The 23,210-nt window shown below is 38.4% G+C and overlaps 1 protein-coding gene and 1 long non-coding RNA gene across 5 annotated transcripts in view; one reads left to right on the top strand and one right to left on the bottom strand.

Moving 5' to 3' along the window:
* Positions 1-1,447: 1,447 nt before the first annotated feature.
* The window catches only part of LOC125712987 (transcriptional coactivator YAP1-like), a 30,176-nt gene continuing 8,413 nt past the window's right edge, over positions 1,448-23,210 (bottom strand). Inside the window, exons 3-9 of one of the 3 annotated variants that reach the window (XM_048983646.1) lie at positions 14,510-14,604; positions 14,045-14,104; positions 13,569-13,682; positions 5,869-6,026; positions 5,105-5,247; positions 4,194-4,306; positions 1,448-3,843 (exon numbers count right to left, since the gene is read on the bottom strand). In XM_048983646.1, the coding sequence (XP_048839603.1) occupies positions 3,605-3,843; positions 4,194-4,306; positions 5,105-5,247; positions 5,869-6,026; positions 13,569-13,682; positions 14,045-14,104; positions 14,510-14,604 (922 nt within the window). In that variant the 3' untranslated portion in view covers positions 1,448-3,604. The remainder of the gene's footprint in view (positions 3,844-4,193; positions 4,307-5,104; positions 5,248-5,868; positions 6,027-13,568; positions 13,683-14,044; positions 14,105-14,509; positions 14,605-23,210) is intronic. The other 2 variants (XM_048983647.1, XM_048983649.1) reach the window with 2 other exon arrangements.
* LOC125712989 (uncharacterized) lies at positions 20,338-21,178 on the top strand. 2 transcript variants are annotated; one of them, XR_007383437.1, is made up of 4 exons: positions 20,338-20,409; positions 20,477-20,610; positions 20,879-21,079; positions 21,147-21,178. It is a non-coding gene; the product is annotated as an uncharacterized LOC125712989 (long non-coding RNA). The 2 variants fall into 2 exon arrangements; XR_007383436.1 differs by lacking the exon at positions 21,147-21,178 and having other exon boundaries at positions 20,879-21,081.

Genomic DNA, 23,210 nt, shown 5'->3' with positions numbered 1-23,210 from the left:
CAGTGTGACGCTTACAGTAAAATCCTCCTCATCACCCACTCTAGCTGATCTTTAACCTCTTACGAATACAAATGAAATTTCAACATCCTTTGTGCATTATCATCATCCTTGGGGAAATTATGGTAGTCACTGGATTTTCTGCTGAAAAATGAGATAGATCAAAGTGGTGCGTGTCTGAGTCATGGTGCTCCAGACATTGGCCCAACGATGGAATCCAACTGAGCTAAAGGCACTGAAAGCATGTAGCTCTGTCTGTGTGCACTTCTGAAAAACTTACTTATCCTTTAAATCTCTATTCTCCATTCTGTTATTCGATTTTAAATTTGTTGTACCAGCACCAGGAGTCACAAGACGATTCTTATTTATATGTGTTCCTTTGCATAGTATAATGACAGTAAAGTTGTATTGGATTGGACTGGACTGGATTTAATTGACCTGAATTGAATTGAATTGAATTGAATTAACTGAGCCAAACTGAATTGAATTAAACTGAATTGAACTGAACTGGGGGCGGCGTGGTGGTGCAGTGGTTAGCACTGTTGCCTCACACCTCTGGGACCCGGGTTCGAATCTCCGCCTGGGTCACATGTGTGTGGAGTTTGCATGTTCTCCCCATGTCATTGTGGGGTTTCCTCCGGGTACTCCAGTTTCCCCCCCACAGTCCAAAAACATGCTGAGGCTAATTGGACTTGCTAAATTGCCCGTAGGAATGCATGTGAGAGTGAATGGTGTGTGAGTGTGCCCTGCGATGGGCTGGCCCCCCATCCTGGGTTGTTCCCTGCCTCGTGCCCATTGCTTCCGGGATAGGCTCCAGACCCCCCGCGACCCAGTAAGATAAGTGGTGTGGAAAATGGATGGATGGACATTTATAGTTGTAAAAGATATAATCCAAGCAGCAAAATGCACTAAACTGGCAATGCAGTTGTCCTATTTCTCCCTTTCTCCTTGTATATATTACATTGTGAGGACCAAATAAGGGTCAAATATATGACTTGAACAGTAAGAAAGTGTGTGTGGGTGTGTCTATGTCTGTGTGCATGTGTCTGTGTATATTACATACATATATGTCTGTTTTGGGAAGCTGTGTTCCAATTATTTATGGTCATGAGCTATAGGAAAAGACCAAAAGTACAAGGTGGTGAGCAGGACAGTCTGAAAGTCAGGTTTCTCTGTGGGGGTTTTGGGCTTCACTCCCCATTGCAAGGCGAGGAGTTCAGAGATCAAGAGGGATCTCAATCCACTGGCAGAGAAGGGATATGATTACTGTATATGATTAACAGGGATTTCCCAGACAGCTTGGGAGCACCTAAAGAACCAACCTTGGAAAGAGAGGTTTGCTGTGGTACCACCTCAACTCTCACCAAAAGAAGCCTTCTGCAGATGGACAGATTCACCAAACATTTAGAATCAATAAATGATGATGTATTTAACAGCAATAGGAGATCCATGTATTTTAACAAAGATTTATTAAAAACTTTTCAATCTTATTAGAAGAAGGTTCTAGAGACGACATTAATAATAAAAAAAATCTTCCTATTAGCAGAAAAGGGAACAGGTCCAACAAAATTTGTTCCCTTTGGCCTATGACAATGAAGTACTCCCTCAATATAATGAAGTACTCCCTCAATATAATGAAGTACTCCCTCAATATAATGAAGTACTCCCTCAAAATTCCATCAAACGTTACCAACAAAGTACCCCACCCATGAGTTTTACATAATTAAACGGACCCATGTTGTGAGTAAACTTGTTTTCCGTCTACAGAGTGACACTATAACATCAACATACAATTACTGTTTCCATTAAATACAAAATCCATAGTATATTTGGTAAATATCACTACTATTTATAGAAGCATGCTTTCATAAAAAAAAAACACAATTAAGTGAATGTTTTCTGGAAATGTGCAAAACCAGCACTGTACCAAAGAAAATTAAAAGATAAATTTGTAGTAACATTGTTTAACTCCATTTCCCCCCAACTAAAGTCAACAATAATTGAGAAGTAGAAAATTCATAGTCTTAATGTAGAATGTTTGTTGCGTTTCACCTTGGCAGCTGTGGATATATTTAATTTCTTATAAAATCCAAAATGTGCAATACTTTAAAAAACAGTCATACATTAAATGGGATTCTGCTGTTTTGCATCCAATTAAGTATGACAAATGGTTTATTCATACTATGCCTGGCTTTGAGGAAACTGCACCAGGTACTGACAGCAATTAGCGTTGTCACCTTGTAAACATCCAACTGTAATTAGTATTCTTAGTATTATTCTTAGCAATTTTTAACATACAGAAAGCGTTACACCTTAAAAGTCAGGAATGTAAACACAGGAATGGATGGTGCATTTATAACACTATATCCAGACTCTAAACACTTAAACACTGATTGCAGCCATCTTAACAGAAAAGTTCATATAACGCTACCGACATAGAGTGCTAGCCATGAAGTACACGATCTGTGCTTCAACAGAGACAAATCCGAACATTGATTTGTTAGCTTATGAGATCAATAAATATTTGTTGTTGTTCTATTTCACTATGGAAAATAAAACAGTCTTTGGAAAGCAAGATAAAAATCCTGAGGATAATATGTTGTTATAGAACTAACATCGAAGCTCGCTAACTAACCATTATATCATATTTCAATTCTCTACTTTGTCAAACCCACAGGCATGTCACGGACCTCCTGCATAGTCTTTCTCTGAATACAGAATTGCGCACATCTGCACAGCCATGTGAATACAATTTCACTGAGCAAATAAAGCTCTTTTCACCTATTTCCTCACCATAAAAGAAAACCTGAAAGTCTGTTTTATTTGTCAAAAACATGGGGCTAAGGTAGCAATAAGTGACAGACCTCTGGAGAGCAGCAGGTGGCCAGACAGAGGTTTTAAAGACATCCACCAATATCTACCCACCAGTCAATGAACATGCTAAATACGGAAAGGTGAATGAGACGAGAACAGACAAAAGATTTGCAAAAATAATAATAAAATTCTTTTAGGAGAAAATGACGTTAAACATTAAGTAACATGCAAAATTTACAGAGATAATGGAGCAAAATGAGATGAACATAAAATGTCTGAAGAATAAATGAGGGCTTCATAGTAAGAGTCAGTATTCCAGTCACAGAAGTCACAGAAATCATCGCATTTTAAAAATGCAACAGGAATATGATTGTATATCATTAATAAGCAATGACATGAGACATGGGAACTGCTGCAGCAGACGTAATAAAAACCCCAAAGACTATATCCCAACTAAACTCTCTGGCAGTAGACAGAGAAATATTTTTTTAAAATATATATATATATGAAAGGAGATTAAGTAAAAGTTTGTGTTCTGTAGAACTTAATATTATCTAAGGTGAGTAAACAAGCACACATATGATCCTCACCCCACAGTTGATCTGCAGTTATGTTTCTGTTTTTCCTATAATTTGCTTTCAACTGAAAATGCAAAATGTCTTCGGGTGATAGGGCATGGGGTGGGGGAGGACTGCACGCTCTTCAGAGGTGCTGTGGCAGCAATCTGGTGAAGATGCGGGTTTAGCCATAAATGGATGCGGGGAACTGGAGACCAGCTCATACCTCTCTCTCTCTATAGCCATGTTAGGAAGCTCTCCTTATCGCACTTGGTGGCAGCCAGCACGGACTCCATGTCATTAAGTATGTCAGAGCTGAGCGCCTCCTGCAGGCTGGGCATGAGCTCTTCGCTCTCCATCGCCATGCTCTCACTCTCCAGGGTGCCGAAATCCACGCTGGTGCCAGGGATGACGTCCAGATAGTCGGGGAAACCACTCTGTTGTGATGCCGTGGGAGTTACAGCAACAGAGTCACCTGTAGCACACAAATTGCCACAAAACACATTTTTTTTAAATCACTATAAGCCCTGTGGTTGTATATTTAAAAAGTGTTTACCCAAAAAAAACTGCAATAGGAATTTCACAAGGAACTTACAGACCTACTAAGGTTTCTGAAAATAACATTGTTTTCAGTTAAGACACAAGTCCGATTTATGTTATCTTAGGTGAATAATTCCCAAGTATAGTATAGTAGTAAGGTTGCATAACATAATTGTAAATGTCAATAAACTCTTTGACAGAATAATGTAGCACATGGTATAATATGACTGATGCCTCTTGTGCAAATTCGAGATCGACTATTAATCTTCATGGCGAGAAACACACCTGTCTCCATCTCTTCCACGCTGTTGAGGAAGTCGTCCGGGGTGCGGGGGACACTGTAACTGCTCACGCTCAAACCACTGTCTGTGCTCTCATCCCTGGAGTGGTAGGTGCCACTGCAGAGAGACCCACAAGGTCTTATTGTCTTTAAGGAAGACAGCAAAGATGGAATGGCGAACAAGGCCTGTCAAGAACCGCTGCCAGACAGCTGGCTATAATGTCTCAATATGATATGGAACCATAACAGAAACAGGGCTACAGAATCGCAGTGATTCATAAATCAGTGAACTCCATAAATCCCAGCTTCACTGTCTTGAATATGCCTTCAGCAGATCTTCGCCACTCTTCCTCTCAATGAGAATCAAACCAACTTTTTCCCACTTGACTAACTTGTGCATAAAAGTATTTACTTGTGTATAAAAGTTGAGAATTTAAAAAAAAAGTGCCGAAAATTATGTCCATAATTACATCTGAAGAAATGGGACGCTGGAATACCACTAGAGAACACTGTTACTCATTGTGTTAAAAGATCCACAATGGTCAACAGAACATAGCGGTGAGAGGTTTACAGACACCAGTGTCACTGTGAGAGGTTTACAGACGCCAGAGTCACTGTGAGAGGTTTACAGACGCCATTGTGGCACATTTTTGGACTGCCAAAGGCATACAGTCCAGGGCAGGAATCAAACCCAGAACCCTGAATGAATTAGGTGAATTAACCTGCTGAATTAAGGTGAATTAAGAGTTCTCACACAAAAAATAAGTGGTTCAAGACATTTGGCCTGATATCTAACTTCCAATCTCCTGAGTTTCTCCACTCCCATACAAAATTTTCACTACAGATACTACCCATGCCTTCATCCCTTCTCTTCTTCCAAGTATCTGTGCCTAAGATGGTCGAAACAAAGACTCACCTGTTAAGAAATGGATCCGAGCCGTTAGTGGTCATGGTCCTAGCGTCCTGCGACATGCCTGAGTAGGAACCTACATTTGGCGCGCTGCTGTCCTGCTCCAGGCTCGCTACAAGATGGTTCTGGTTCCTCAGTGTTGAAGGTTCCTGGAAGTGTAACCACACATCAAGAAAGCGAAAAAGGAGAAACCCGCTGACACCAAGTATCGGGGTGAAAACTTTAGAGTGAAAAAATTCACGGACGGAAAATAGGACAAAATTATGTCAATCATTACGAATGAGAAATATGTGATCTGTGAAGGGTGATGGTAGTTTTGTTTTAATATCGTGAAAAATCTGGATGTAAATGTGGTTTTTGCTTTTGTGCAGTTTTTAACTAGAATTCATTTATTTGCCAAGAACAACTTACTCAAAGTGTTGAAGACATTTAAATGTAGAATTTAAAATAGTTCAAAATCACAGAAGCGGTTATCAGACATGTAGTGCACATTTTTCAAAATTAAAGATTTACACTCATGACATAATGACTATTTTGATTATTTTAGGCTTTAATTTGCTTCAATTTCACTTAATTTTCTCATTTCTACACTTGCTCTTAGTTCACTTTTGGGGTATGCTTTCAGCTATTTTTTGAACTGAGGACACCATCTAGTGGGGTCGAAAAATATAGCAAATGGTTCATGAAGCGTCATCACTAATAATCTGGGTTCACCATCTTCATAAATCTAATACAGGAAGATAATAAAAAATGGAAAGCTAAGCTCTGACCTGGGTCTGTGCCTGACGCAGCAGTTCTTGGTGTTCATGCCTCAGTCTCTCCTTCTCGATCTGCATCTGCTGAATCCTCACCTGACTCATCCCATTGCTCTGACTCTTGCTGGTTGGCTTCTCGGGGGTGCTCTGGCCAATCCTCTGTGAGCTCAGCACTGAAACACAGAGGGAGCCATGTGGCATGTGAGATATTGTCATTCGCAGGTGTCATCTTGTAGCAAATGACTTACTCAGTAGTTTTGTGGTATAGTCAGTCCTGCTACAGCGCGTGATATTACACCACAAATCTGTTCTAGTGCTAGATACATTAGTACCCAAGTTCAATACAACATGGAGTCGCATTTCTGTTTGTGAGATTTTTAGTCTGAGATAAAAGCACTATACGAGCTACAATGCAATATGGTCTTAGCCAGAAGCAGTACTTACACACAAAAACAGCTGTCCAAGTCAACGATAGTGATGCCCAATTCAAGAATGAATGATTCTTTAAAAAAGAAGAGGCTGTGGCTCACTACTCACGACTAATTATGGCCAAAACCATGCTGCATGAACCATTTGCTGTATTTTCTGACCCCACTAGGTGGTGCTCTCTGTTCAAAAAATGGCTCAAATCATGCTCCAAAGCAAACCATCTAGTGAAGTCAGAAAATACAGCAAACGGCTCATGAAGCTACTACTACTATCATCACTACTTTTGACACTGCAATCGGGAAGATGGTGAGTTCAGCACATTCGGTTGAAGAGGTTACTGGGGAATTCACGTGAGACTAATAAGACCCATAGGAGATGTTTATGATATAATCCGATTAATGTATTATAATTTTTTATTTAAAATGTATATAATTACATTATTGCCCACTTGCTTTTGTTTTTATTATTTCATTATTATTATTATTTTCGCTGTAGGTTATTAAGTTTTGGAGTCACATTCCCCTAACCTGATTTTCCCCATTGTATATGTGTAGTTTAGTAGGCGATTTTAGCTAAAGTGACATTTTTCAGGAACACATTATTCACATTGTAGCAGGACTGACTGTATGTATAGCTTATTGCATACATAAAGTATAACTCACTTAGAAACATCCAGGTGAATGACGATTCCAGCAAAGCCTGTTAAAACACTTACACCCAGTATCTAGCATCCATCACTGATTACTGGTATATTCAAGAAAATAAAACAAAATACTTCACTAGAAAAATCTTTTAATCGCTGTTATATAAAATGTTTTATATTGACAATCTAAAAATGTAATTAAAAATCGTTTTTGCGAAATCACCTCGAAGAATGAATAATTAGGCCTATATTAATATTGATATTATAGTAATATATACTGTATTTAAATTCTAAAGAAATTTTTAAGATATATAAAAACAAATGCAATACACAAATTTTCTATATTTCATAAGTACAAGGCTCTTTTCAAAGGGTCAAACACAAGAATATCATTGCAGGGTAACACGATACTGTAGGTGATATAACTTTAATGTTTCAATATATCTCGCTAATTAAAAAACAGAGTTCTGAACTTTAAGTAGACATACTTCGGTACCTTGACAAAACTGCACTGTTTTTCAGGTTAAGCTCAAAAGCAACAATATCATAAAATGTAAAATTACACAGCAAGATATCAAATACAAATGGATAATAATGATACGCCTATGAAATAGGTAATCAGTAAGGTTCTTATGAGATACATATCAATAATACATAATAATAATTAGTTAATAAGTCGTATATACATTTCAAAAGGATGAAATAATTCACATTAATTCAGAAGAAATGATTACAATGACAGTTTCTGCAGTATGAAAACAAAGATAAAATTGAGAGACATTCAGTTGTGACATTAAGCAATGCAGTAACTCTTTATATGACTGTTCATGTAATTAGCTGATATTAATTACCCAAGAATAAAATGTCTTCACTGTGCATGCAAGAAATGGATGTAATTAAAATGTGATTATTTCCTCATTAGTAAAGCCATTTCCCAGTATTGCTCAGCTATGAAAATCACACAATTAACTGTTTTACCCAGTCTAGTATACGCCCACTCGCTCTCTCTCACTGAAATAGTATTGAACAAAATCAAATGTTATACTTGATCTATGTAAATACTCATCAAATTTTCAACAACAGTTTTTAGAATGAATATTTACATTCATGACAACATAGACACCCCCTTAATTATCCAGGACTGATCCCCCCCCGCCAGTAAGTAAGGGGCATATTTATTTTTATGAAGCTCAGTGATTTTTTTTTTGTTTGTTTGTTTTTTAATTAAAGACCACGGTGAAAAACTTGTCTGTGGTGAAATGGAAAACAATTAATAAAACAAAATTCAACAACAGCTAAAAAAGACAAAAACAAAACAATATTTCAAAAAATACAATATTGCAATGAGTCATTTAACATTAACGGAAAACACAAAAAGATACAATGACGAAATTTGGTCCTTGCACTTGATTTGATGAGCCGGGTGTCAATCATTGTGCTGCAAAAGCAGGAAGAGACAGAATGTGTGCTTGATGCTGATGTAACAGTAATCCATGTTATCCATGTTCAGAAAATAAAAGCTTAGCCGACATCCTTTCCACTGCCATAAAACTGTATCATTTTAGTTACTCGTATTAGATAGATAAATGACTAAAAAGAAAACTTTTGAAATACATGAAAAAATCTGTATTTTTCCTAGACTATGAGCAAGAGCAGGGAAATAAAGAAGTACATTAATGCTTCCAATAAGAATATCCAATAGAGAAACAAACTCCAATACAAGACAAAAAAATCAGTACTGAAGTGTCCAGAACCACAAACTGTAATGCAGCTGTACGGGTACATTTTACAGTACCTTCTTAAATCCTTACAAACCAAAGATTTTGACAGTTAAAAGCTGCAGAATGATTGACACCCGATTCATTCAATCAGTTTCCTGTTTGGAGGATCGTTTTTCCTCAAGAATAATTTGCTCCCATAAATGTTATAATGACTGCCAATATTGTATCTAAAAAGTCACCATTTTCTAATTGGCCAAAGCAATTATTATCCATCCATCCATTTTCCAAACCCCTTACCCTACTGGGTCGCGGGGGGTCCGGAGCCTATCCCGGAAGCAATGGGCACGAGGCAGGGAACAACCCAGGATGGGGGACCAGCCCATCGCAGGGCACACTCACACACCATTCACTCACACATGCACACCTACGGGCAATTTAGCAACTCCAATTAGCCTCAGCATGTTTTTGGACTGTGGGGGAAACCGGAGTACCCGGAGGAAACCCCCCGACGACATGGGGAGAACATGCAAACTCCACACGCATGTAACCCAGGCGGAGACTCGAACCCAGGTCCCAGAGGTGTGAGGCAACAGTGCTAACTACTGCACCATCATGCCGCCCCCAAAATCTCGTGTTAATTAATCATTAATGAATCATTATCCATGTTTTATTTCAAGCAGTTTCTATATTTGTTACTGTATCTGTTAGTTCTGTAAACCTTTGTGAACCACTGAAGGAACATTTAATGAATTACAAAAGTACTGATGTCATGTGTGTCCATCATTAATGAATCATGACGCATCTTTTATCTCAAGTAGTGACTATATTTGTTCATGATTTGTTCACAATTTGTACTTCAGTAATGACTGAATTTGTGTCCCGTCAAGTAAAGCCTTACCACTACTACTACTATTGTGGAATCGTGTACTTCTTGGAGTAATTTTGCAACATAGTTTGGCTTGTGGTGTGCATACGTGCTAGATGATTATGGTGCAGGTTCACCACATGCTGGTGCAATCTTCCAAAAAACCTACACCACTGCTTTGGGCTTTTAATGCAGAATTTAAATGCACATGGACCTACGTGGTATATGCACCAAAAATGCAAGATACAGTTGAAAGTATTTGGTCAAAATGTAACTGCTCTTTCTTAACTCCTTTTATGGTTAACATTACACACACACACACACACAAACACACACACACACACACACACACACACATGAAGGACAATGTACACCAAGGTAATGTAAAGGCTATGAAAATCATTTGGCTTTTTAGCATAGAGAGCAGCCTTTTTCGGTCTATACTCACATTGCAATACCACTGACCATCGCCAGAGGTCAGCATAAGCCCACGTGCAGAGATTTCTGCTATAGCACTACAGATATATTCCGGTAAATATTTGCACTATACTAAATGACACAAAAATAACAGGGCTGTTATTTAAAATAAAATAAAAAAAGGTACAACAGACCACCCAAAACTTAGCCAAACAATTAACCATTACATTCTAAAAATGATAAAATATGGAGTTTGTCTTCAAATATTAGTTTTTCTTTTTTGTTCAACACCTGAATTTTCATCAGCGCATCATAAACACTTTCTTACACTTGTGGTTCACTCTGAATCTCTATGGCAATCATTTTGTGTATTTCCTTCTAAATTTGCATTACATGAATTAAAATTATATATGTGTGTATAGCTGTGCTGAAAATTAGCTGTGGATCTGAGATTCTATGTCTGGCAGTAAGTTGAAATCCTTTTAAACCACTTCTACTATGACTGTAACTACAACTTCATTAAAATTTTTTAAGGTGAATTTTAAGTTTAAAGGTGAATTTCATAAGGCTGATTTCTACATCTAAACTCATATCATCCCTAGCTCTTCACCAAATTCATAATATATTTTTGACATATTACATGCCAATGTGTATATTCTCCTTGTACTGATGTTTTCTTGTGATTATATCTTCTCAAAAAATGCTGTGCTGAGGTACTCTGGCAGTTCCTTCGTATTAAACAAAGTACTCGTGTGTGTTTTGTGCTGTAATTCTTTAGCAGACGTGACGCAGGGGGAGACCCAAACAACGATATTTCCTGATTGACCAGCCTTCAACCCAAACCCTACCAAAGCTGCACCTTGTGTCTAAACAAATATCTTCTCGGCTCCTTCAGGTTCCACTTAATCCTTTCTGTGTTCCTGTCTTTGTAGCCTTGTCTCCTCCTGCCCCCACGCAGATTTTATACTGTCGAAAGGAAAGGTCTGGAACAGTTTAAGAACTGGGAAACTGGGAAAAACTTGGCAAAGGCTCAGTCCTGCCTGACTCGGGCCTGTGTCCACAGCCGTACACGGGGAACCAGTTACTCAGCAGCATTTCCAGCACTTCCATTTCCCTTCAGTCAAATGCACTCCCATTGTTAAAGTTTGAGTAATACTGCCAGTAAATTTGTCAGTAACTGAGGGCCACGACCAAGTTGGATGGTGACATTTAGAGACAGTCACATCAAAGTTCATTTAATATTGAACACAATTATCTATTACATATACATCTCAATACCTCATTAACATTTTAAACTAAATTATTAATTAAACGAGATGGTGCTGAAATGTAAGAAATACATGGAATGGCTGGGGTGCCCCTGAGGAGAGGTTTGGGAACTGAAATAAGTTCATCTAGCCGTCCAGCAGGGTATCAGTGACTATTTAGAAAACAGGTGAAATCCTCATTAGTTTTTGTTACTCTTAATTTGCATATGGTCTAGTGTTAGTTTTTTTCTAATCAAATGTGCATTTACTACCGAGAAAAATTGCTTTTTGAAATAACATTTCATTTCACTGCCTAAGACTTTTGCACAGCACTTTAAGTCTAATGTTTTTCCGCAGAAATACCACAAATATTGAAAGTCACAATAAATCCAACATTCAGGGCAAAAAAACCTCACAGCTAGAAATGAATTTATGTGAGACTATTTTTATTTCGAGTGATTTTTTACTCTCGTATAAATGAAAAGTCAATATAGTCACAGGAAGAGCCCAGGACTGAGAAGATGTCAGGTGATGAGAATGATTATCCCATGCCTCAGTTTTGTTCCTTGAAAACATTTTTTGTTCTGCCTGGGTCTGTTTTTCTTTCCATGTGTCTCATATGATAAAAGGTTATGTATATAAAGCAGAAGTGTGAGGCTAATTTTTTAAACCCCTTTACAAAACTATTATTTTTTTTATGGGGGGTTGGTTTTGCTTTATGTTTCGATGCAGTCATTATTTAGACAGTTGCCTGCACGAATTTTGTGTAATTTAAGGATATTATTGGAATTAATACAGTTATTAAATTTAACTGAGGAGGATATCACGGTCTTTTAAAATAGTGATTTTTCAAATTTTCTCCCTATTATTTAATTTTAAGTTAAGTTTACTTATTCCATGTTGCTGCAAAACACATACAATATGCAAAATTGGTCTTTCTGATGAAACAAGCTAATTGTCAATCCCTGATACGAGCCTGTTGTGCACCTGTACGTCTATGTAAGATGCCAAAAGACTTAATCAATGTACAAGACTTAAATCAGGGTTCCCAACTAATTTTTCCTGCGGGACAAATTCCACCAGCAAGGTGCGCTGTCTCCGATGTAATTTGTCAGGGGTGGGGGTCTCAATTCAATTGCAGTTCAAGCTAACAATTGGTGACCACTGCTTTAAAATCATGGTTACTTTAGCACTGCCAAAAGATAGCTATTCACCTTTCTTGATCTTCAGTCATTGTTTGTGATCCAGCTCTCATTTTTTGAGTATAAACCAAAGACTCACACTTTCTAAGCTTTGACACTTCCTGAAGATTAATACTTAGAGGCCTAATGCTTTTTCGTTTGTTCTGTTTTAATTGTAGTTTGAATGGTCATATACATACTACACATTAGGCTTATACAGGTTACACACACTGGCAACAGATGCCGGTAAAATATAGAAATGTAATATTCCTTGTAGACAGCAACGTTGACCCACTGACTCAGTGAAAAGGGATCTGTGCAATAAATGGTTAATTTAGCTGGCAGATTAAACCAGTTCAGACTTCAGCAATTTGACCTGTTTAACTAAGGCAGTGGGTAAACATCAAAACTCAGCAGGGGGCTTCAGCGCTACAGGAATCCAGAAAATATGCAAAGGTACCCAAGCCGATTTCCAGCTGAATACACAGAAGAAACAGACATAACCTGATGGGAAATACTTTTTAGGTTTTTACTAGAAAGATTTTAGTATGAAGGCAAGAATTTGTCAAAACGGTCATCCTTTAGAATTAAGTGCTCAATAAATTAAATGAGTAAATCAATGAATTTGTATGTGCCGTCAAGTCCATTTAGTTACAAAGAGCATCCAGGAACACGTCAAATGATGCAGACTCTGTGGCTACTGACCTGAAAATATACAAATCTAGACTACAAGTTGAAAGCAATTTGTGCAGCTTCCAAACAACATTCTTAAGAGTCTTATACAGAAAGACAACATTTTTTTTCCTCGCTAATTCATGCATTTTTTTTTATGATTTTCAAATGATATTTTTAGATTTTCGTTAGAAAACCTAGGAAAAGCTTAGAAAATAATATACTTTAGCCATAACACTTATGATTGGGTAGGCCATAGTAGTTATAATGTTATCATTATTAACAATAACGACAACAATATTGCTGGGTGAAAAAATACACTATGAATCGATAATGCGCACTGTATAGAAGAGGCCAAACCAAAGCCATTAAGTGTCATTTTTACCTTAGTTTGGTGTCTTGGCAACAGCATTCATTAGTCAAGGGTCCATTCAATCATTCGCTTATTTGATGTTATTTTCACGTTCCACTTGGGACTTTATGGAAAGCAATTTTTAAAAGATGAATTCATCAGAGGTCTGAAAATGGAATTCAACTCACCGATTCGCGAGTCAAGTCGTGGGTCCAACCAGGAAGTGCTCTTGTTTTGGTGGTTGATGTAATATATCTCTCCCTCTGGGGTAATAGCCTGTTCCCAACCCTCAGGAAGCGGCCCTGAGACAGAGGTTAGCAGTCAGCTTACTTTCAAGAAACAAAGCTTTGAACCAGCACAGCAGGCCCGATCATTTCTGCACAGCACTCCAGCGACTATTTTTGTCATCATCATCCAGTGACACAGTGTAGCACAATGTTGGTGTTGTTATCCAGGACAGACATACCACAACTTGAAACGTTGCTACATCTGGTCCCACCCAAGCCCAATAAAGGCAGTTGGTGAGCTGAGGTAAGGTATTAAAAGTTTTGGCCTTTCACAATGTTCTTCATTTTTACACTAAGAAATATTTAAGGATCTCCGGTACATAAAACAAGTGATGGACAAAATGATGCTTCATGAACCATTTCCTGTGTTTTCTGACCCCACTTGATGATGCCGTTGCTTTGTTGCTTCATACCCTTTTTTGAAGAGACAGCACCATCTAGTGGGGTCAAAAAAACACAGCAAATGGTTCATGAAGCATCATTTTTTTCCATCACTAAATCGAACATATGCAAACACTATCTGGAGTTAAGATTAAATGAGTAAGTAAGCACTATACTGCACACTAACTGGGAAACTAAATGGAAAAAACAATCAAGCACAGCACAGCTACGTAAAATCTTGCTCCATCTGCTACCTTAGCCAAATAGCCAACCAAAAACGTGCTATTTAAATTTAGCAAGAGATCAACCAAGTGCACATACATCCATATTTTAACCCCATAGAAACATGTAGAACAAGTGTACTAGCCAGTGAACCATGCCCAACTGTAGATGTGCATGATATGGCAGCACAAGACGTCACTGATAAGATGAATGATAGCTGCTTGGCACTAGTGGCTTACCGGTCGCTGAGCTCACGGCGGGCAAAGGAGCGGCCTGGTTTATCTGTAACATTGCCTTTCGAGGGTCCTGCCAGGTGGTCGTTTTATCCAAGTGGCTGAAATTAATTAGAAAAAGAGAATGTTACGTGTGATTTAGGGTGCCGACATCTATAGACTTCTGTAGGGTGCCAACTGATAATAGCAGTTCAACTTTTTGGTTCCGATATTTCCTTTCTAAATACAGCAACATATTCAGAGAGAAAAAAAGACTAGAAAACGAATTCCAAAGTTGAGGAACAAAACATAAGAAAATACAAAATGCCTTTTCAATTCATATTTCCTAATCAATGAGACAGTAGACATGTTTGATCTTACTGACTTACACTATTATCATAAATCTGTCCCTCCATTATTCTCTTTGGCTCACAAACCCCTGTCACAAGAATCTTAGAATGTGAGACTTTGGGTATAAATAGAGATGCACAGTATTTCAATTAAATGTATTTATAATATGTATTTAATTACTTTTGAGTAGAAATAAATCAGATGTAATTTTTTTAATTTAAAAAAAAATGAGAGATTGTATTTTATGTATTTAAAATACTTTATAAAATATATCCATTTTTTTTATTTTCTGTCATTTTAAGAATTATCACCACCAGGTTTACAGACTTTTAAATATAGCTCATCGCCGTCTTCAGCTAGATGCAATTAAATCACATGACATCCTGATGAGTCTTGCATGCTCTTATAGTACAGAAAAATAGAGCAATTAGCAAACAGCAATGCTGTGCTCTAGACTTTGTGAATTAACTTGCTGGCCTGTTAGTTGCATTCTAGTTTATTTCAGGCATCTTCTGCTTTTTCATACATGGAACCCTTCACTGCTTTTCTCGAAGTGAAGTGAATGTGGTCATAATCAAGGAATTAATTGTATGCTTTGTCTGTGAATTTATAATTGTATGCTTTGCCTATAGTATGTATTTATTCAATTAAATAAATTTTATGCAGCGCCTTTGACAACAGAGTTGCCCAAAGGTACTTTATTTAACTGAAATGTATGTGTGTGTGTGTGTGTGTGTGTGTTTGTGTTAATATCCATATAAATACATATAAATTGAAATATCTAAATATATCTTTAACTGAACAATCCAATTTGAACAATCTACATATCGTTCAAAACTATTTAATTGCAGGTATTGCTATAAAGCATAGCAATTCCCATATTAATTAAAAGCACAAAACTACTTAGTGAAATTCACTTGTATTTCATTTTTTTTATTCATGAACCATTCATTTTTCAGTTGTTGCAATACAGAAACTAAAGTATTTGGGAGAATACAAACAGTAGTATCTCTGCTTGCTACTCATTTGTTGTTCAGTGTGTGTATTTGTGTTTCTTATCAAATCTGTTTACTATACTTGCATACATGTTGTCCTGGATTTAACAGATGTGTGATACCTTTTACAACAATCTTCCTGTATTACTTAGATTACCCCCAAGCACCACTCATGAATAGCAAACCCCTACAACCAAACTTTAAAAGGAAAAAGAGCTTTTTTCCATTATGGCAAATAAAAATGAAAATAACGATTTCACAATTATTGATAGTAAGTTTTAAAGGTTTTCAGTCTCAATGGCAAATACATTCAAACATGTATTTTACCCACTGTGCAGATTAGTGCTTCTCAACCTGGTCCTTGGGGACCTCCAGACAGTCCAAGTTTTTGCTCCCTCGCAACTCCCTGCCAGACTGTTGACATTTTTGCTTCCTCCCAGCTTCCGGCCAGACAGTCCACGTTTTGGCTCCCTCTCAACTTCCTGCCAGGCAGTCCACATTTTTCCTCCCTCCTAGCTCCCTGCCGGACAGTCCATATTTTTGCTCCCACTCAGAGCCCTACCAGACAGTCCACGTTTTTACTCCCTCCCAGCCTCATGCTAGACTGTCCAAATTTTTGCCCCCTCTCAGCTTCCTGCCAGACAGTCCTTGTTTTGCTCCCTCCCAGACAATCCACATTTGGAAGAGATTGGGAAGTCACACTCGGGTAGGATGAAGTTTATATCTTAAGTTGTATTTTTAACAAGGGATTAATGTTTATTAACATCCTGAGAATTCTGAAGCCTTTCCTCACTTAACAATAGTGGGGAATAAAGAAAAAACCAAAGTGCAATATTACGGGTGGGAGATCTAAGCCCCTTCAGGATCCCCTCGAATGCAGTTATTAACAAAATGTCACAACGTACTAATGGATAATTTACATGAGCAGTACCTGAAAGTCATGCAATGCCATTCCCCTTTATGGTAAACTTACTCAACAAAGGACTTCAATTTCTCTATGGCAATTCTGGTATTCAGAATAATCAATTAATATCCCAGTGTTATTTATGTGCTTTCTTGAGATGTCATAGCTCTTTTTTTTGCAAAAAGAACGGACTTTGTTTGGTGGCCAGGGGTGAATCCTGCCAAAGGCATGATGGGTAATTGCACAGGACAGCATCTTCAGAGGAAGCGCCACCCACACGTCCGAGACCCTGGGGGTGAAGCTTGCCTACCACTGGCACTGCTGGTGGCCTTAGTCACAGAACAGTAAAGGTGGCCTGTTTAACTTTAGCGGATATTGATACTCTGCATGCAGCTTGTGGGACTAGAGGTGTGGAAGAGCAAAGCTTTAGGATTTCTAGGTTTATGGTAGGAGAGGTGAAATTAACATGGCAGTATAGTACTGCCTACAAGACAGGGATCGCTGCTGCATGCAGCTTAATATGGCAGTATAGTACATCTGTTTTCAAGACAGCGGTTGCTGCTACATGCAAAATAATATGGCAGTATAGTATATCTGCCTTCAAGACAGAGGTGGCAGCTATGTACAGTGCTACATGCCTATTTTTACATACAGTGCTACATGCGTGTTTTCTCAATGATGATCCCACTATCCGTAGAGGGAAAAAAAAACATCAGTAATCGCCTTCATTTCACCATAAAAATTAAGAAATTAAATACAGTTGATCCACATACGCTTAAGTTTGTGAAGACCAGTAGAACCAATGAAAACACTTTTTTTCAAAAACTTTCAGAACATTCAGCACATCCTCCAGTTCCAAGCACATCGATAAAATGATCGTATTATACAGCAGTTTTCAAGGATTCTGGCAGAAATGCTACAATCAGCCGGAATGAGCCAAACTGGAACAGCTTACAGTAGGTGACAGTATGTGAAGGAACAGCCTGAGAGCAGTCAGAACAACCCAACAGGACACGCAACAGCTGGGATGAAGGATAATGACAGGCATGCACCTGTGAGTCCATTATAACAGAAGGTGCTAATCGCCTTGCAAAGCCACACACATCAGTGATGGGGGGCTGTCTTTCGCATTGTAATTAAATGGAAAGAAAACCATATTTACATGAATAATACACCTTGACTTATATTACTCCTTCCAATAGTACTGGTTTTTGTGTGTGATGGATTTATTACAGGAAACCTCTGTATTCAGTCTTTTCCGTACCTTCACAACTGAACAACTTACATGATGTAGGAACCTGGTTTGTGTGTGGTCAGGAAACCAAAGAGTTTAATGACGGCCAGTCGACTCCAAATGAAATGTTATTACATATAAGAAAGGGAGCACGCACAATACTCCAAAAAGCAAGAAATTTAAAAAGCAGTCGATTTATGTAACAGTCGGAGATTATGTAAAATGTAAGCGGCTTATTTTGCTTTCTGAAATTTTTGGGGGAAAAAAAAAAACACAAAAATACAATGAAATATCTGGATTTTGCTTTAAAGTAATTATTGGGACGCTATTGCTAATTCAGCTTCTTAATAAGAGCCTTCAGGAAGAATGTTACACAATTTCACATTCAAAAAAGAATTCACATTTTACAATGAATGCTGACATGGGTCCAACAGTCTATTAAAATATATAATTATTTTATACTATACGCTAGTATGTTTTCATAGATAAAAACAAAACAGGGATTTTAAAGAAACAAAATCTTCACACGTATGAAGAAAAGGGACGGTGAAAAGTGATTCCACCTTTGTCACTAGTTCAGAACAAGTGTTTGCTGTTGCATGTGAAATCACAGTTCATGAGCTGTAGCTAAACAAGACGATCTTTGCTATTTTGGAACATTTCTCTTAGATTTTATAAGTACTATAAAATAATGCATACATACAACTTAAAAATACACCTACAATACTCGTACATTACTGACACATTTTCATTATACTATTTAATTTCATTCTTTACCCATTTAACAAAGCTTATAGTGTTTTAAACATATATTAAATAATGCTTAATTTAGTAAGCGTTGCAAACTTTTTACAACAACCAAAATGCGCCAAACAATATGATTTTTTTCATTTACCAGCAGACACAAGTACTTCTCCTTAACTCAAAAAGCAGTTACAAATGTATTTTTTCTATGTGCCGTACAATAGCGCACTTTGCAAATTCATTCACTGCTCAAAAGCAGAGCGCTAACAGTAGCTGTCTTTGAGAGATGCTTTGTGAGGATGCCAGAAGTTGGAATGCTGGGTGGGGTAACTTGTCAACACTGCTGATCCTGTGCTGCTACTTGATGCCGTCAATTGCTGTTGACAAAGGGAAAGAATTTACAGCCACCTGCAGCTCACTATGGCATCACATAATCACAAAAAAAGCAAAGGACAGGGGACAACCTGGAATTAAGGCCAAGACAAAGTGGATTCTGTCTACAGTTTAATGTTGCTTTGTAACCAGGGAGGTTTAAAATTTCCCTAGCCAAAATCTATAGTTCTCCCTTACTAATTAATGTATTTTAAGTAACCTTATTTTTGACACAAAAACAGACAATTCTGATTCATTTTCATCATCGCAGCAGCACTATTGACACAGCAAATGAAAAACGTCAGTGAATGTACTTGACGTAGAAGATCTGGATTAACGACATTAACATCGACTCCAACCCAACAAGAATTAAAATGACCAACCACGGCAGGCTTTTGCACTAGGATTCCAATTCCTGTCCACAGTCTTTGCCATGAAAGGGAGTCAAAACCGCTTTGCACTGATCTAACCCACAGAGGCACACACAACGAAAGCGATACCATCCTGACCAATAAACTAGACCATAAACTGCCCTGCAGTCCCCCAGTTCCAAGAAACAAGACAAACTCTGCAAACACCCCATGGCTTATTACAAAATATCATATTTGTAAGAGGTGGATTGTTTCTTTTAAATCATCTGGTGTCATTTTTAGGCCATTCTAAGGGTTTCAAAATTCTTCGGAGCTGTTTGAAGAATTTCTGTGCTTCCAAGTAATGAGTTATATTACTTCAAACAATAGCTTATCGTCATATCCAATTGCATATACGGTTGCTGACCACAGCAGTAAAAAATACAGAAACATTCTAAAGGATGATCAGAAAAAGTCTAAGCAAAACATGAAGCAGCATTTTAATCAGTCCAGCCAATGTGTTTCTTACCATTATTGTCTCCATATTTTTGGCAGCAAAATCACAGTTAGACATACGGCATTCTTGGTTCTGATACACAACATGAGCAAAATTAAGTATTTACTGTACCATGAGATGCCCTGATCTGATATTCCAAACGAAAATGCTCCCATCTCCGCTAGCACACTATAGTTACCATGAGATGCCCTGATCTGATATTCCAAACGAAAAAGCTCCCATCTCCTCTAGCACACTATAGTTACCATGAGATGCCCTGATCTGATATTCCAAACGAAAATGCTCCCATCTCCGCTAGCACACTATAGTTACCATGAGATGCCCTGATCTGATATTCCAAACGAAAATGCTCCCATCTCCTCTAGCACACTATAGTTACCATGAGATGCCCAGGTCTGAGATTCCAAATGAAAATGCTCCCATCTCCGCTAGCACACTATAGTTACCATGAGATGCCCAGGTCTGAGATTCCAAATGAAAAAGCTCCCATCTCCTCTAGAACACTATAGTTACCATGAGATGCCCAGGTCTGAGATTCCAAACGAAAATGCTCCCATCTCCGCTAGCACACTATAGTTACCATGAGATGCCCAGGTCTGAGATTCCAAACGAAAATGCTCCCATCTCCGCTAGCACACTATAGTTACCATGAGATGCCCAGGTCTGAGATTCCAAACGAAAATGCTCCCATCTCCTCTAGCACACTATAGTTACCATGAGATGCCCAGGTCTGAGATTCCAAACGAAAATGCTCCCATCTCCTCTAGCACACTATAGTTACCATGAGATGCCCAGGTCTGAGATTCCAAACGAAAATGCTCCCATCTCCGCTAGCACACTATAGTTACCATGAGATGCCCAGGTCTGAGATTCCAAACGAAAAAGCTCCCATCTCCTCTAGCACACTATAGTTACCATGAGATGCCCAGGTCTGAGATTCCAAACGAAAAAGCTCCCATCTCCTCTAGCACACTATAGTTACCATGAGATGCCCAGGTCTGAGATTCCAAATGAAAAAGCTCCCATCTCCTCTAGCACACTATAGTTACCATGAGATGCCCAAGTCTGAGATTCCAAACGAAAAAGCTCCCATCTCCTCTAGCACACTATAGTTACCATGAGATGCCCAGGTCTGAGATTCCAAACGAAAATGCTCCCATCTCCGCTAGCACACTATAGTTACCATGAGATGCCCAGGTCTGAGATTCCAAACGAAAAAGCTCCCATCTCCTCTAGCACACTATAGTTACCATGAGATGCCCAGGTCTGAGATTCCAAACGAAAATGCTCCCATCTCCTCTAGCACTCTATAGTTAACATGAGATGCCCTGATCTGAGATTCCAAACGAAAATGCTCCCATCTCCTCTAGAACACTATAGTTACCATGGGATGACCAGGTCTGGGATTCCAAACGAAAAACCTCCCATCTCCTCCGGCACATCATACAGCCCCACTCTTGCCTAATTCTGACCTCAGAGAATGCAAACGGATAGAATGTAGAAAACATCCATTCATCCATATTCCAGGTTCTGTCATGTAAGCCAGAACTGCATGGTACACCTGGGAGGGGATGCCTGTGCATTCTAAATTTAATTTAGCTGGTAAATTAAAGACTTTACTCAAAGGAAAGCCGAAAACGTGGCACAAACATACAAACTTAACTCAGTCAAGTCAAAGCAGGAATCAGGAGCACTAACCAGAATGTGTGAGGCCACCAAACTACCCACTAAGCCACCACCCCACCCAGTCATATATATTTTTTATAAATAAATATCACTGTTGATGATAAAACTTGTTTGACATATTGGGACAGTTATGGCCAACTTGTTTGAAAATCACTATGGCAACACTGAGCTGGTTATTCCAGAACCGGCCTGTTTGTATTCAGCCTGGAACCCACTAGCTGCCTGAACAAGATTTTCACAAAATGCTTTTCAAAAAACTTATTTAGGAATAAAATAAAGGCATAAAGTTGGTGTGGTTGCTCTATTGTGACGCATATGTACCCCCCCTTGCAAAAATAAAACTCATACAGTAGCGAAGGCTGTAACCACCAGTGAAACATGACCCTTATTCATTAGCATGGATGCATGTTGGAGCCTAGGCTGCAGAACCCTGTTTACTGGCAGGATCTTTTAAGATCAGATCACCATAAATCATAAACCAACACGCAGATTCCTATCCAGATGAAGTGAGGCCAATGCATCCTGGTTCCTATGCAAACCTACTTTCCTACAGAATGAGCACCCCACCAACTGAGAAATGATCCCATACTGAAACGGAGACTAGACTTTCGAAAATACAAATGGCAGCTTAAAATGCACATTTGAGATCCCATAATTAATGCTATTATACTATAATAATCAGTGCAAGGAATGCTTTTCATATTAAAATTCAAGCACCTATTGTGATCAAATATTGTAATTATTCTCTTTTTAATTGGTAACAAGATCATAATAATATAACAAGCTGGTACGGTTCAAGATAAATACTTGTGCCCCTCACAAACATACCAGACAATGTGGAAGAGGACACACAGATTTGGCTTCTGTTCCCGTCTCAGTAACTTAAAGCAGTGGTGGAAAGCCTAATTAAAAAGGCTTACAAACTGTTACAAAAAGATGGGTGACAACCAGCATGGAAACACGAGGGGATGGAAACCTGTCAAACATTCCGTAAAACTTCACTTCAAGTGTGAAGTTCCAGTGTGATTAAGTGTCATGAAGACTGCATTTTAAATAACAGAAAATGTAACTTCTTCTTGCCAATAAGTACTGAAAATATCATTCACAAAAAGCATTTGTCAAACGTATTGTTTTTCCTTGGAAATGTATTCCCCCAAATAATGGCTTTATTCAGATGTACTTTACAAACAGTACTGACTGTCAACCCATTAATCAGCTGTCTAGAGTGCCATCTTCTGACAGGACAACCCCCAACCCCCCACCCCCCCCCCCCCCCCCACCCACCCCTAATGAATCCACAAGGAGTTAAGTGCCTTATTTTACTTTTTATATGTCTGGTGTGTCTAGTGGAGGGATTTATGAATCACCACAATGCAAACACAAAAAATTGTCAGGACTGCACGACGTAGGTTTGCCTTTTGGATGCATCCAATTATATCTACCGATCCCTCCACAGCGTCGACAACTCTATAAATATGAGAGCTGCCGTGAAACACTCAATTAGCTACTTGAATGCTCCCTGTATCAACAACGATGTACTATTTTCATATACAGTACTGTGGAAATATGTTGAGA

The sequence above is a fragment of the Brienomyrus brachyistius genome, chromosome 18, assembly GCF_023856365.1.
Source record: "Brienomyrus brachyistius isolate T26 chromosome 18, BBRACH_0.4, whole genome shotgun sequence".
Lineage (NCBI taxonomy): Eukaryota > Metazoa > Chordata > Actinopteri > Osteoglossiformes > Mormyridae > Brienomyrus > Brienomyrus brachyistius.
The sequence above is the reverse complement of the archived record's forward strand: the minus strand, read 5'-3'. Positions and strand labels throughout refer to the sequence as shown.